This window comes from Canis lupus, chromosome 22 (assembly GCF_003254725.2).
Source record: "Canis lupus dingo isolate Sandy chromosome 22, ASM325472v2, whole genome shotgun sequence".
Lineage (NCBI taxonomy): Eukaryota > Metazoa > Chordata > Mammalia > Carnivora > Canidae > Canis > Canis lupus.
Genome location: NC_064264.1, coordinates 60593946 through 60609395, shown reverse-complemented (window position 1 = coordinate 60609395; position 15450 = coordinate 60593946). Strand labels below are relative to the sequence as shown.

At 59.2% G+C, this 15450-nt stretch overlaps 1 protein-coding gene across 9 annotated transcripts in view; it reads right to left on the bottom strand.

Moving 5' to 3' along the window:
- MCF2L (MCF.2 cell line derived transforming sequence like) overlaps nt 1-15450 on the bottom strand; it is a 132579-nt gene that overhangs the window by 93331 nt on the left and 23798 nt on the right. Inside the window, exon 1 of one of the 9 annotated variants that reach the window (XM_025441311.3) lies at nt 3005-3268. The exons of 5 other annotated variants lie outside the window; for them this stretch is intronic. In XM_025441311.3, the coding sequence (XP_025297096.1) occupies nt 3005-3083 (79 nt within the window). In that variant the 5' untranslated portion in view covers nt 3084-3268. Of the gene's footprint in view, nt 1-2382; nt 2407-2833; nt 2984-3004; nt 3269-15450 lie in introns of those variants that run through there. 3 more of the 9 variants (XM_025441304.3, XM_025441308.3, XM_049099175.1) reach the window with 3 other exon arrangements.

The window sequence follows — 15450 nt, the reverse complement described above, 5'->3', positions numbered from 1 at the left end:
GATGGGTCCTCCTCCCAGGACTGACCAGGGTGCGGGGTCCTCCTCTCAGGACTGACCAGGGGGTGCGGTCCTCCTGCCAGGACTGACCAGGGGGTGGGGTCCTCCTCCCAGGACTGACCAGGGGGTGGGGTCCTCCTCCCAGGACTTACCAGGGGGGGTGGGTTCCTCCTCCCAGGACTGACTAGGGGAAGAACTGAAGACCACAGGTGTGGGGCAGACCCATCGTGCAGGCTCTGATGCACAACATGAACGTGCCAGTCCTCACTGAGGGCCATTCAGCCTTTCAAATAGGACAGAACTTATATTTTTACTGTCTTGTATGCAGGATGGGCATGATGGCTAAGCCTCCGAGTGGCCGTACAGATCAAAAGGCACAATATACATAAGACGGTCCATTGGTCTGGCCCACCTGCCCACCTGGCCGTCCACCCTCATCCATCCATCTATCCACCTTCATCATTATCCACCCACGACAAGAGCTAGGGTCATGCTCAAGATGAAAGGGTGGAGAAGGTGGCATGAGATTTTTAAGATAATTCCCCAAGGTTGACTCGTGGACCAGTGCCATCACCATCACTGGAGACCCGGAAAGTGCAGGTTCTCAGGCTCTGCCCGACTTCCTGAGTCAGAAACCTGGGGCGGGTAGTGGGGGACAGGAGTCTGTGATGATTCCCTCCAGATTCAGAGGCCCTGGCTGGAGGACCAGTGTTCTGAATCCAGCACATGTTTAAACCAACTACAGACCGATCACCTCAAGTGTTTCTGACTTTCTCACCAATTACTGGGAATCTAAAGAAAAAAACAAAATAATGAAAATGCTGGAAAGGGAGACCACACACAGCAGAGGAGCTTTGCCACTGGAAACTGCTCCTGGCTTTGTGATGAATGATCAGTTTCCAGACACATAAACTTCGGTTCTCCTGGTCAGCAGATCCAGGCTCAGGACCACATGACAGCTCCACCCTCCCTGACATGCAGACGCTGAGAAGCAATGCACCAGCCCGAAGGATGCGCAAGGCAGCAGTGTCCAGACCAGCAGACGAAGAGGCCCACCTGTCAGTTCAGGTGGAGCCGTGGAAGGAAACAGATGAGAAGCCTTTGGAAGGTCCCTGAGTGCAAGCCCTCAGCTCTGACCTGGTCCTCAGGGTCGGGCCGCCAGCCCCAAGTCACTACACCAGATGCAGACCTGCATCCTGCCACGTGTGCCACGAACCACCCGTGACCCTGGAGGCAGATCGTCTCTGTGACCCCCGGGGAAGAGCGGCTCTGGCACAGATGGGCAGTTCCTAAGGACGCCCGTGGGGTCTGGACCTGGCTGGTGAGTTGGTTGACGCTGACCTACATTCCGGACCCTGCAAGGGAAGGTGTGTGTGCCCCCCGGACAGTGGGTGGCACCGCATCAGTGGTGCAGGATACAGCCCACTCGACGTTCCAGAGCCTGCACGCAGTGGGGCCAGCACACAGCCTGATGGAAAATGAACATGCGCAGAGGGAGCTGATGGTGTTAATGGGACACAGGCAGGGGTGCTGCCTCTCCCCCGACTAAACAATACCAGGTATTCATCAAGCCGGATGTCTGTTAACCTGGATTTAAAAGAGACTTGGTGAAATCTGCAGCTGTTGGTAGCACAGATGTGACAAAGGACGCACGTTTGGGACTTGCTGCTCAGAGCGAGGCTGTCCTGGTCAACATGAAGCCTCGGCTCGCAGCACGATTCAGGGAGCAGCCATCCTTCCTGCTCTTCGCAGAAGCCTTTTTACAATTCTAAATGCACATGCATCTTTCCGAGCTCACAGAGAAACCTCCATCCCTAAAACCTAGGGAATGACATCACTCTTGGAACGGTTCCTGCTCCGTCATTCTGACTCCAAAGCTGGAGTAGAGGCGTGAAGAGCAGGCATAGCCTCCGGCTCCCCCTGCAGGGCGGGTAGGGGTGCTCCTGTGAGTCTGTGACCCACCGTGCACTTCACCCCACAACACAGGCCATACCCCACACCCGAGCAAAACGCACCCAAGTTCCAGAAAAAGGGAGCTATCTTTCTGAGGATAAGACGCAAATGGCATACAATGGCTTTATTTTCTTTTGACCCATATGTAATAAATCCAGTAGCTTTAATCACAAAAATCACCATTAAACACTGAATGTCCCCCCAAATCTGGTTAGACCATCACACACACAACGATGTTGACCCTGATTTAACCATGGCTCTGCTCTCCAAGCCCCGTGGGGTCTCCCACTGATGAGAGAGAGGGAGGAAGGACACCACGCCTAAGCCCAGCCACGGAATCTAACCTCTCAAGGAAAGTATCATTTAGACGCCGACGAGGTAGTGATGTACAACTAACATCCGGCAACGTCCGGCAAAAAGGTGGCCACTTACTTTTAATGACATACGGCTATTTCCTCTTCATTTCAAGGACAACCAGTGAGTGCAGGTGCCCTGCCTTCCCAGTGCAGCATGGAAACCCAGGGGTGGCCCCTGGAAAGCCAATAGCAGGGCGCTGCCAGCTCAGCGTTTTCTCAGACCTAAAGGGATCCGTTCAAACTGCTCCTCAAACTCATTTTAAGTCATCCTTTAACTGAGACAGAAAATGAACGTCCAGTGATGCTACTCCCCCCTACCCGCACCATGTTCAAGCATTTGTCTTAGGATTTAATATTTGGGGAAGAGAAGAAATATCTGATCCAGATTTTAGCTCCTTGAAGTCAGCTGGTGACAGCCCCAGCGTCCCCACACCGACCCGGCCCTGGAGGCCCCAGGCTCCGATGGGTTCCCCGGTGCCCCGCCCGGGCTCGCGCGGCACCTGCACCTGCCCGGTGCGGTACGTTACCTAGCCCAGCCGACCGTCCGCGGAGCCCCGCCAGCGGCCCGCCAGGTGCCCCTCATGTCTGCTTCCCCTCCACGTTAATGGGGAAGGGCGCGGAGGCTGTCGCACTCCCCACGACCGAACACATGATGTCAGGCTTAGGAACACAAGACCCGCGCCGGCAGCTCCTCCTACCAGTGCGCTTGCAAACCGCGGTCAGCCTCTGCACCATCGCTTCCAGAGCCATCTCTTCATTTCTCAGCCAGAACCTCATCCTCTGACAGAACAAGTGACCCTCTGCAGCGAGCTTCCCTCCGCGGCAGAAGGTGCTTTATGGGTGGGGTCGAGAGAGTGGGGAGGGGGCACGGCCGCGCCTCCCTTCCCGGGATTGGCTCCTGCGCCCCGCCAAGGGGGCGCGCCCTGCGGCAGGGGGGCTGCTGGGCGGAAGCGGAAGCAGCGCGCCAGCCTCGCGTGTCCCCGCAGCCACCCGGGAGCCCTGCGTGTGCACCCCCGCGGCCACCTGGGGGCCCTGCGTGCGCATCCCCGCGGCCACCTGGGGGCCCTGCGTGTGCGCCCCCGCGGCCACCTGGAGGCCCTGCGTGCGCATCCCCGCGGTCACCTGGGGGCCCTGCGTGCGCATCCCCGCGGCCACCTGGGGGCCCTGCGTGTGCACCCCCGCGGCCACCTGGAGGCCCTGCGTGCGCATCCCCGCGGTCACCTGGGGGCCCTGCGTGCGCATCCCCGCGGCCACCTGGGGGCCCTGCGTGTGCACCCCCGCGGCCACCTGGGGGCCCTGCGTGCGCATCCCCGCGGTCACCTGGGGGCCCTGCGTGCGCATCCCCGCGGCCACCTGGGGGCCCTGCGTGTGCACCCCCGCGGTCACCTGAAGGCCCTGCGTGCGCATCCCCGCGGTCACCTGGGGGCCCTGCGTGTGCGCCGCCGCGGCCACCTGGGGGCCCTGCGTGCGCATCCCCGCGGCCACCTGGGGGCCCTGCGTGTGCACCCCCGCGGCCACCTGGGGGCCCTGCGTGCTCATCCCCGCGATCACCTGGGGGCCCTGCGTGCGCGCCCCCGAGGCCACCTGGGGGCCCTGCGTGCTCATCCCCGCGGTCACCTGGGGGCCCTGCGTGCACATCCCCGCGGCCACCTGGGGGCCCTGCGTGCGCATCCCCGCGGTCACCTGGGGGCCCTGCGTGTGCACCCCCGCGGTCACCTGAAGGCCCTGCGTGCGCATCCCCGCGGTCACCTGGGGGCCCTGCGTGTGCGCCGCCGCGGTCACCTGGGGGCCCTGCGTGTGCACCCCCGCGGCCACCTGGGGGCCCTGCGTGCTCATCCCCGCGATCACCTGGGGGCCCTGCGTGCGCGCCCCCGCGGTCACCTGGGGGCCCTGCGTGCTCATCCCCGCGGTCACCTGGGGGCCCTGCGTGCACATCCCCGCGGTCACCTGGGGGCCCTCCGTGCGCGCCCCCGCGGTCACCTGGGGGCCCTGCGTGCGCATCCCCGCGGTCACCTGGGGGCCCTGCGTGTGCACCCCCGCGGTCACCTGGGGACCCTGCGTACGCGCCCCCCGAGGCCACCTGGGGGCCCTGCGTGCACATCCCCGCGGTCACCTGGGGGGGCCCTGCGTGCGCATCCCCGCGGCCAGCTGGGGGCCCCCACAGTACCAACTGTGCTCCCCGCGCAAAGGCACAACCTGCTCCCGGTCCCTAGCAGCGGGGTCTCTGCCTTCCCTGGAGAGGAAGGAGGAGCTGTGGGGGGCGCAAACAGACGGTGAGGTGAGGAGCCACCAACGGGGCACTGAGCCGCGCCCCCCCTTTACCTCCGGCTGCCCTCGGGCAGGTGCAGAGGCCACAGCAGCCGAGAGCGCGCTCCCCACGCCGCCGCATGCTGCCCGCCACCCCAGGCCTCTGGATCCCCGTGGGTCCTGTGGGTCTTTGGGCCCGGGGTGGACGCCAGCTCCCTCAGCCGCGCTGCCCGCCTGGGGTTGCAGGGGCGGGAGGGAAGCGCGCTGCACGCTGGCGCTGGCCGGGCCCTCCGACCTTGCCCTCCAACCTTGCCGTGATTGGCACGAAGCCACCTGGTGCATTTTACACCTCAGGGCCCTGCAGCCGCAGACGCAAGTCGTGGTGCGCGCCATGGCGGCCACACCTGAGGCCTGGGGGAACAGGTGTCCTCCGGGCCCGCATGGGGCCTCTCCTCACCCCGGCTTGCACCTTTTTGTGGTTGGCACTGCAGGTGGCAGGCCCTTCCTTACAGGGGTGTTTCAGGGAGAGGCGCTGGGTCTGTCAATGGTTTGGGAATTCAAGCTGGAAGCGGCGGAGGTTCAAACTGCAGCTCCTGTGAAGATAAGGGCACCAAGCCCAGCCCCAGGAGTAAGCGGACAAGGGCGACACAGCATTGGCCTCGGAGCCGTCATGGGCCTGGGGGGCAAGAAAGATCTGGAAACTCACTATTACAACTTGAAATAAAGGTGAATAGCCACATCTGGAAGGTGCGGGGTAACTGAAATGGAGCTGCTTTTTGCTTTTGTCTTTTCTTCCTTTTCTTTCTTTCTCTCTTTCCTTCCTTCCCTCCTCCTCCCCTTCCTTCCTTCCTTCCTTCCTTCCTTCCTTCCTTCCTTCCTTCCTTCCTTCCTTCCTTCCTTCCTTCCTTCCTTCTTCTTCTTCTTCTTCTTCTTCTTCTTCTTCTTCTTCTTCTTCTTCTTCTTTCTTTCTTTCTTTCTTTCTTTCTTTCTTTCTTTCTTTCTTTCTTTCCTTCCTTCCTTCTTTCATCAGAACCACCTGCCTACCAGCAGTTTCATATGGTTCAAGTAGAGCCCACTGAACAGAGGTGTCCAGCAAGATGCCACCGGGAGCAAACAGTGGGCCTCCCCTTGTCTTGGGCTGCCCGGCCTGAAGCAAACCCTGCGGTGACACACAGACTCCCTCACACCACTTGCCTGGACTTCAAGGCAGAGACCTAAGTGTCTACAGCATAGGCCCCACCCTCCCCAAGTGCAGTGCGCGGCACCCACTTCCCCCTGTCCCAAAGGCAACAACCACCACACTTGTCCTTGGCACCCACACTTTTCTTGGGCCCTAACTGGCCCCCCAGCCACACTCCCTCAACCCTCCGCCCCCTTCCCCAGGCATCTCCACCTCCCCCTCACCTGGTGCAACCCCTTTTTAAGTACACAAGTGTACTCTGGCAGTGCTCAAACTTGAGATGCAATGGAAGCCACAAGGGCTGGTTGACCTCACCACAGCGTTTCCCATCAGGTGGACCTGAGGTGGGGGCAGGAACCTGCATGTCCTACAGGATCCCAGGCAATGCTGACGCTGCTGGTCACCGGCTGAGAGCCACGGTGAGCCTATCCCATCTTTAAATCAAAAACTAAGTGGAGGGGAAGACATACTCCCTGAGCCCTGCTCTCACTCACTCCCATGCCCTTTGTGGTGGGATTCCTCCCGTCACACTCAGCTTCTTCCCTGAACTCCAGGCCTTCCACCCTTGCTCCTGAAGTGCCTCTGGCTGGTGCCATTCCCTGGACTGAGCTGCTCACTCCAGTGGTGCTTCAAGGCTGAGTCTGCAGCCCTCTGTGATGGTTGGCCAGGCCTCAGCACCCAGATGTTTGCTCAAACACTAGGCTGGATGTCATTTTGAGGGTATTTTGTAGATGTGATCAATATGTAAGTCAGCAGACTCTCCCTGGTGTGGGTGGCCTGATCGAATCAGTTGAAGGCTTGATGAGACAAAGACTGACTTCCCCTGAGGAAGGGGGATTTCTGTCTCAACACTGACTTTAGGAAAAAAAAAAAAAAGACTGACTTTAGGCTCGACCTGCAACACATCAGCTCTTCCCCAGGGCTCCACCCTGTACCCACCCTGCAGATTTCAAATTTATCAGCCCCACAGTCATGCGAGCCAGTCACTTAGAATAAATCCCTTTCTCCTTTCCTTCTTCCATCTCTCTCTTTCTTTCTCAATCTCTATCAAACCTTTACTCTCCCTTTAAATTAGGCAAAAATGGTGCTTTCTATAAAAATCGTTTCGTATTTACCCAAGTATAATGATCATGATGATACCACCCAATGTTTACTGGGCACTTATGTTCTAGGGACCCTCCTAATGTCTTTGAACTCATTTAATCTTCACAAAGGGGTGGGCACTATTTTTATCTTGTTTTATAGAATAAGGCACTGAGAGGTTAACTTGCCCAGGGTCAAACAACTAGCAAGTGGCAGAGGCAGGATTCAAACTCAGATGCATATAAACACAGACCTAGAAACCAGTTGCTTCAGGGAGTCATTGTCACATCTCAACTGAAATGCCATCCGCAGTCCCTTACAGTAAAGGACAGTTAGGTAGGTAGGATCCCAAGCCAACACTGCACAAGAATCTTGGCCCATGTGTCCCAAGGGCACAGGCCCTGCTTTCTGACGTTATCTTGCCCCTTCCTAGAAAGGAAAAGCAGGACAGGAATGTTTGCCCGCCCCTTGAGGCCCGCCAAGCGCCCAGGTGGGAAGACAACTGTAATGTTACACTTGGATACCAAACACATCCTCTTAGCAACGGTTTACAGGAAAATTAGCCATGAAAGGAGGTGAGAAACCAGGAGCCCTGGGAGCCTGCCCTCCTGAGACAGGTGGGGCTCTCTAGGGGGCGAGGGGTGGGGAACGTGCTGCGGCTGAAAGTCACCACAGCCACCACGCAAAGCGTCCTGCGTGGCCCTGCCCCACATGGTGGGGGCAGCCTGGGGAAGGGGGACTCGGAAGAATGCTCTGAAGAAATTCACATCACAACACTAACAGCCTTGCTCTGGAGCTGAGGGGTCCCGCAGGTGCATTCGGAGTGTGGCCACACACCACTCCTGAACAGCCGCCCCACCCCGCTCCCGGGCAGGGTGGGCTGAGCGAGGCAGGCAGGACCCCTGCCCTTGAGGCAGTGACACTCTGCCTGGGGCCGGCCATGAACAAGGACACATCCCTATGGCCCATCCCGGCCTGGGGTGAACATGCTGGTGAATGAGGTGCATCCAAGGGCACCATCCCCCAGGGAACTTATGGGCCAATGTATGACAAAGTCAAGACACGGACAGCCCCTGTCCCGGCAAGGTGCTCTGGTGCACCCACACCAGTGTTCATAGACACAGATGTTTGTAGCAGTGGAGGGCAGAGGGGAGGGGAGAGTAAGGGGAAGGGGGAGGAGAAGGGAGGAGGGGAGGAGGAGGAGCACAGGGGAGAAGGGAGAGGAGAATGAGTATGGGGAGGGGAGGGAAGGGAGGGGGAGTGGAGGAGGTGGAAGGGAAGAGATGGGGCGGGGAAGGGAGGGAGGGGGAAGGGAAGGGGTGGCAGGGAGGGGAGGGGGTAAGGGAGGGGACGGGAGGGCAGGCTGAAAGCAGCCAAGCTGCCTGCAGTGAAGGAATAACTGGGGGGTTTCCTGGTTGCCTCACAAACCACAGGGCCAGTGAACTACAGCAGCAAGGTGCAAATACAGGAAATAGGACTCCATTTGTACCAAATTCAGAAACAGGCAAAACTGAGCTGCTGGCTACAGAGACACACAGGGTGGCCCCCTGCAAGCCCCAGCAGGGGGCTGCAGATGCAGGTGGCTTTCCCTGGACTCCATGGGGAACAGGGTGCTGGAAATGCCCGCCAGCCACAGGATTCAGAGGAAGAAGGAGCTGTGGAAACCTTAGGGTCCCCCCGCCCCAGCCCACCCACCCCCAGAGGAGCCACCAGGAGGGACTTCATGGTTGGGTGGGTGGGGGGAAGGGCAGGGGACTGCAGTCCTCAGGATGGGGTCAGCCTGCACCCCAGCACCTGGCCTGCCCCAAAGCCTTGTTTGGGGATGATCACCTGCCAGCCACCTTTCCTAGAACCCTGGGCCAAACACAGGCCAGAAGAGGCAGGATCCCACAGGGGGGCTGTGAGGGTGCCCCACACCTGCAGTCGGGCCACAGGAGATGCCCCTCACACCGGTCAGAATGGCTTCCATCAAGAAGACAAGAGATAGCGAGTGTCAGCGAGGCCGCGGAGAAAGGGAGGCCCTAGAGCACGGCTGCTGGGAATGCATGCGGGTGCAGCCACTCTGGAAAACAGGACGAGCAGCCTCAGAAAGTTAGTGAAACAATCACATAATCCAGCAATTTTACTTCTGGGAACACAGCTAGAGAAAGGAAACACAGAACCCAGAGGTACCTGGGCAGTGCGCCCAGAGGTCCTGCCTGTCCGTCTCTGCTTTGGCAGTGCTTGGACAGATCAGGCCCAGAGACACTCTCCGACCAGGCTCCCACTAGCCTCCCTGGGACCAGCGTGCACCCTATTCTGAGTTCAGCTTCTGATTTCCAGTCACCCAGGAGCTTCCAGACTCTCAGAATTATTCCCCTCAGGTGGAGGCCACCATCAACCGCCTCGTCCACGTCACCTGCGGGTTCCCACACCTCCCTCTCCCTGGCCTCCTATTTCTACTGCAAGACCAGGCTCTGGAGGGCATGGGACACTTGTTCTAAGAGCTGGGGGGGGGGGGGAGGGAGCTGTGCCAGGATGAATGGGGTCAAACGCAGGATGCTGTGGAAGGCACCCCGGTTCTGGAGAAGAGGTGGAACCAGGCCTTGTGGGTCTGCCCGCCCTGGGTGCTGCCCGCACAGACCCCGTCCATCTCTGTGATGCATCAAGAACACGGGCAACCCCGGCTCAGCTTCACAGGCTGGGCTGGGCACGCATCTCTTTGAGAGGCTGACCCTCGAACACGACTAGGAGCCTCTGGAGCCCTGCAGCCTTCAGGGCCTCTGATGTCCCCCTGGTGCCTGGACTTGTGCCTGAGCCTCTCCCTGTAGCCACAGGGCAGCTTTTTAACCACCTGGGCCCACTCCCAGCTGTGGATCACGTGGAGACCCTAAAGCTACCTATAGCACAAAAGGGGTACCTGCACCCCAAGTTCATAGCAGCATAAAGCACAACAGTCCAGACCCGGTAACAGCCTACAGCCAGCCGACGATGGAGCGGATAAAGATGCGCCCTGCACACCCAGTGGGCTGTCACTCAGCCATACGAAGCACACCCTGGCCCTGGTGACACCGCGGTGGCCTGAAGGACAAGTGCCTCCGACGTCACTTGTAGGCGGAATCTGGAAGCCCTGAACTCCTGGAAACAGAGTATACGCTGGCTTCCAGGTGCTGGGCAGATGCTGGAGCAGATGAGTGACCCTGGGGGTCACACTATGGTTCACAGCACAGTTCCATCCTGGAAAACCGTTAGGAAGTAGATCATAAGTGTTCTCGGTGAACGTGTGATGCACTAAAGTATTAGCTAAGCTCATGTGCTGATTGTTCCAAAGTCCACGCCCAGATGAAATCATCATGTTGCATACCTTCCACTCACCTGGAAGGTGTCCACTGGGTCTCAGCACAGCATTGAGGGAGCAGCACCTGGGTGAGGCTGTAACACAGGGCGGCTGCCCAGAAAGGGTCGGAGCCCCACTGCCGAGGTCTACACGGGTGAGCAGGCAGGGAGGCACCAGGGGTAGGCAGCCACTATGTGGGGTCAGCTGGCGGGGGGGCCACAGCAGAGGGCCTGGCCGACCAGTACACGTGGGCCCCCCAAGGCAGTGCAGATGGGACTTGGGAGACAGCCCAGCAGGTCAGTCCACCTGCCCATGTGCTTCCCTGCCCTGCCTCCATGGGGAGACTCTGGAGGGAAGGGGTGGGTGGGGAGCAGCAGGATCTGGTGCCTGGGGTGGGGGAGAGGAGGGGAAGAGGGGGAGGTGATGGATGCCCATGTGCAGGCCAGTGGGACAGAGCCCAGGGGACACAGCTGCAGCTTGTTAGTGACCACACGGGACAGACAATCTGGGGATCCGAATAAAGCATCACCAAGGCCCTGCTGTTCTGTCCAGGGAGGGACCAGGATGCTGGGAGGGCAGGTGCCCCAGAGGACAGCCTGTGAGAAGGCAGCCTGCGCCCTGCTCTGACCATTCCCTGGGCCAGTGAAGAGCCCAGTTCCCTGGGGATGAGGGCTAGACGTGGCCACAGGGTCATTGTGTAAGACCGTTGTGAGTTCTGAGACGAGACACAGAAACCAGTGTGTCTGTGTCAGTCATGACATTGATTCCCACGAGAGCAGGGCTGGGATGCATGTCGGGTAAGGCACCAGGGAAATCTCACCACAGTCACCCAGGTCCACGAATCATCACCAGTGACTGGGGCAAGGACCCTGTGACATAGGACTGACCTTCTGGAAGGTCCTAACTGGACAATAAAGCTTCTGAGTGGCGCTGCTGGGTGGGTACAGGTGCAGGACAGTGTTACCACGGGAGCCTCCTTGGGTGACCCCCTGACTCCCTAACTTGGCTGGTTCTGAGGACAGGAGGGTCCCACTGCAGACACGCAGGGTGGGGGCGTGGGGTGTGGGCAGCTGGAGACCACAGGGCCAGCCCCACCTGCCCGCTGAGAGGGCCTGGGGCGCTGGCTTCGTCGGGTCCCATTATTCTGGGTGTGTCACCAGGCTCTGGTCCAGCCCTGCACCCTCAAGCCGTGCATCTTGAGCACATCTTTTGGGGGTGTCAGCCAGTGCATCGCCTCATGGGCCAGACCAGCCCCCCTCCCCCATGGCAGCAAGATTCACGCAGAAAGCAGGCTCCTTCAGGCTCAGACCACTCAGGTGGCCATAAGGAAGCAGGGCCTGGGGGCTGAGAGCTTGGAGCTCTCACAGCCACGGAGGCTGGAAGCCCAGCAGGGAGGCACCCGCGGTCAGGTTCCATAAGGAGCCCCATTCAGGGCCTTCCCGCTGTGTCCTATAGGGGGGCAGGCGACAGAGGCTCTGGGGTCTGTTTCCAGGGTTCCACCCCACGACCTAGTGCCTCCGAGAGACCCCGTCTCCTTGGGGGTTAGGATCCAGCACGTGGATGCGGAACACATGGGCCTCTGTACGTTTTATTCTAATGATGATGACACAGTGACACGGTGACACAAAATCCGTTCCTTCCTTTGATTTACGACTTCCAGCCACATTCCGTGTCAAACACCTAAGGGACTAGATCTTCAGAAGCGCCATCAGTCGTGTCCCCTGGGGAAGAGCTGGGGGCAGGGGCGACCTCGAGATTGCCAGAAGACCCCATGGTAGGGACACTGGGAGACTCGGGCTCCTCGGCGGGGGGGGGATGGGAGAGGACAGAGAGAACCGTATGTAGGAGAGCCCGTGGGCCTCGTCATTGTGACTCGAGGGGCCACAGGCTCCGAGGGGGCCCGCACCTGAGCTGCTGCCAGGGCACTGGCCACTCAAGCCTGTAAGGGACTGAGAGAGCACTGGAGAGAGCAGAGTGATGGCCGTCCTTGTCCTCGTCCTCAGAAACTGTGGATGTGTCACCTTACACGGACCAAAGGACTGGCACCGCATGACTAATGGAGGATCTTGAGACCGGGAGATTGTCTGGGGTTACTGGGTGGGCCCAGCGCTCCCCAGGGGCCTCACGGTAGCAGGGGTCAGGGGCACTGCCAACTGCACCTTGCAATCTGATGACCTCAAAGTACTTTCATGCTTGGCCTCCCAGAGGGCAGGTCAGTGGCTTTGCATGGGTGAAAGCAAGCCAGGATATGGGGTGAAGAAACTAGAGTCTTGACCTGTCTCCACACACTCGACCCCTCACACCTCCTGATTTCTTTAACATGAGCTGCCCACCAGCTACCTTATTGCCCTGGCCCAGTCTCTTCGATGGGGGGAACGGGGCTGATCAGGACCCGTGTCGCGTTAATCACCAGTGAGCCTTTTGTGAGGCCCTGCTAGCCTCTGCTCCGGAGGTGAAGGTGCCCCTGGGAGTCCTCCTTGGGAGAAGCTCATCCCGCGTCTGGCCAAGGTGGCCTCTGTCCGGCTATGTACATCGAGCCATTCGGCTCCCCAGGGACAGAGCCCTGGCCCCGCACCGAGGAGCCGCAGCCCTGCTGCAGGTCGAGGTGGTGCTCTTGGTCAGCAGCACGGCTCGGGCCGGGGGGGGGGGGGGGGGGGACAAAAGGGGCGCGCTGCGGCCGCGGAAGCTGCACGATATGGGGCCAGAGCCCGGGGACTTGTCCCGGAGCCTCCAGAAGGAGGCAGCCCCGCCCACACTGTGGTGTGGACTCTGACCTCCCAGACTGCGGGAGGACGAGGATAATAAGCGTGTGGTGCCCAGGCCACAGCTTGTGGCCATGTGTGACAGCAGCAACGGGACAGTGATGAAGCCATGCACAGAGCCCCTTGGAGGGGAGCCGCGCCGCTGCCAGGTCCCTGGGGCCCCGAAAAGGGCCAACGAGCACACAGAGGCCCCTTAGGAATCTGCAGCGTTCGAGTCCACACGCATCTGCCGTCCGAGACACGTGCAAATACGGATGCTGTTCACCTACCACCAGGTGGACGTTTGCGACCATTTAGGAAACCCAGTGAATGCCTGTCCCTTCCTAATATTTTAAATTCAGTTTCCCAGCCTTGCCGAGGAGCACCAGGGCGACATCGGCCAACACAGGGAAGCGAGGAAGCTCCTCCCAGCTAGTCACCTTCTCGATGTCCTGCCAGCAGAAGGACGTTGTTGCTGGCAAAGCAAGGAAAGAGCAGGAAGGAAGCGAACCCACGGACGCGCAGGGAATGTCTTCAGCCACTGTAGCCGGAGGAGACAACGGCCCACTTCCTTCACCCCGTTTCCTTCCATTGTTCCGAGCGCCCCCCTCAGAAAGTCCCACAGGACAGCATCCCATCTCGATGGCCGCAGAGGAGGGGTGGTCCAGGGAGGAGGCCCTGGCGGTGGTGGGGCTGCGCCAGGAGCAGGAGCACATGCTCCTCCCGGAGCCACTCGCTGTCCCAGCACAAATGGTGCTCTGACACCAGACGGCAGATGCCACCACACCGCCTCCACCGGAGGGCTCCCAGTAGTGCTGCTCCAGGTCCCCCTGCATGTGGGGAGGCCGGATGATCGGCACCATGACCTGCAGGGGACCTGCAAGCCCTGAGGTGCCGACGTGGTCGCGTGCGGGTGAGGCACAGGCTCCCCTGAGGCACAAGCTGTGAACCGTGTGAACACAGGAGGCAGCAGGTGGGCTGTACCCTGGTGTAGGGCACATAGGTGGCAGGAGCGAGAGAGGAGGACGACTGGTTGGGGGAAGGTGAGTGGGGACAGGACCAGGCCGCAGGATGCTCAGTGCATGTGTCCGCTAGTCAAGACTCTATTCCCATCATCCAAACCAACACTCATCTGGGAGCTGCTGTGCAGACACCTGGACATGTGGCTAATCAACACCTGCAACCAGGTGGCTCTGAGGAAAGCAGATCACCCTCCATGATGTGGTGGGCCATGTCCAATCAGCCGAAGGCCCCAAGAACAGGGGAAAAAAACAGGTTTCCCCAAGGACAGGGAATTCTGCCTCAAGACTGCAACATAAAAACCCTGCCTGCATCTCCGCCTGCCCTGCATGTTCCAGACTTGCCAGGCCCACCATTGCATGGCTGATTCCTTGAAACAAACTACAAATGGATGTAGATTTACATGTGCACACCTCCTGGGGGTTCCATCTCTCCAAGAACCCTGACTGAGACAGGCCTGGTCATGGGACCCAGGAACAAGCTGGCATCTGGGGAAGATCAGTGGTGAGGGCACCCGGCACACGAGGAGCAGCTGCTGAATGTGAAGAAACTTCAGGAAAACCTCAACCAACTTGTTTTCTAATGTTTTCCCTTTGTGTCTACGCAGCACTGATGGTAACATGCAGGTTTACAAAGTGAAAAGGCCTGTTCAAGTACAAAATAAAAACTCTAAGCAATAGGAAAAAACCGAGTTTGCACTCACCACAGTAGCACATGTACGGAGACCAGAATGACCCAGAGAAAAGAGCATGGCCCCAGGTGAGGCGACACCGCATTCAGGAATGTACCTACAGCGTGAACCATATCCTGCCTCACGGATGAGAAATGAAACATCGACAACCGCAAAGATGCGTGTGGCCTGGGGACGGACAGGTTACCGAGACTGTCCAGCCAGAGAATGAGCAGCGTTCAGTGCGTCAATGGGCCTGCGCCCCCACCTGCACGGTGAGATCAGCCAGACCTTCCAGGTCCTACACCACCTCGGTTCTTCATATGTAAAGAGCAAAGCCCCTACAATTTACAGGCATCGTAAGTAAAGCGCTGCTGATTCACGGATACAAGTGTTAGCTCCGTTTCTGAAAACACCACGTCCTCTAAGAATAAAAGCACCAGGGACCCGGGCAGTACATGGCCCCCCATCGGGAAGCAAGCAGGGGCCTGGGAGCAAACACTTCCATCTGCACCATTCTGCAAGAGCGCCAGGGCCGCATACCCATGTAGCACTCTATTTACCCACCACGTTTCCTTCTCTGGGGGGTCACCCTGTGAATAAGGTTTCATACCCAACCTCACAAAGCCATATGCCTGGGGGTATGAGTCCAGGAACAGCAGGGCTGTGCTGCCTGTAGGGCTCTAAGGTCAGGTCAGCAGGAACACATACTACCTCTGCAGTTCACACCAAGGGACGACGGGGACCAGAGCCTCTGGTGTGACCACAAATGGATCAGGCTACGCCAGAGCAGAAAAAACCCAGAGATGCTACATAAATGCATAAAATTTTTTTACATAGTGGACTAGTAAAAGATTTAAGGAAAACGATATGTGGTGTGTCCTATT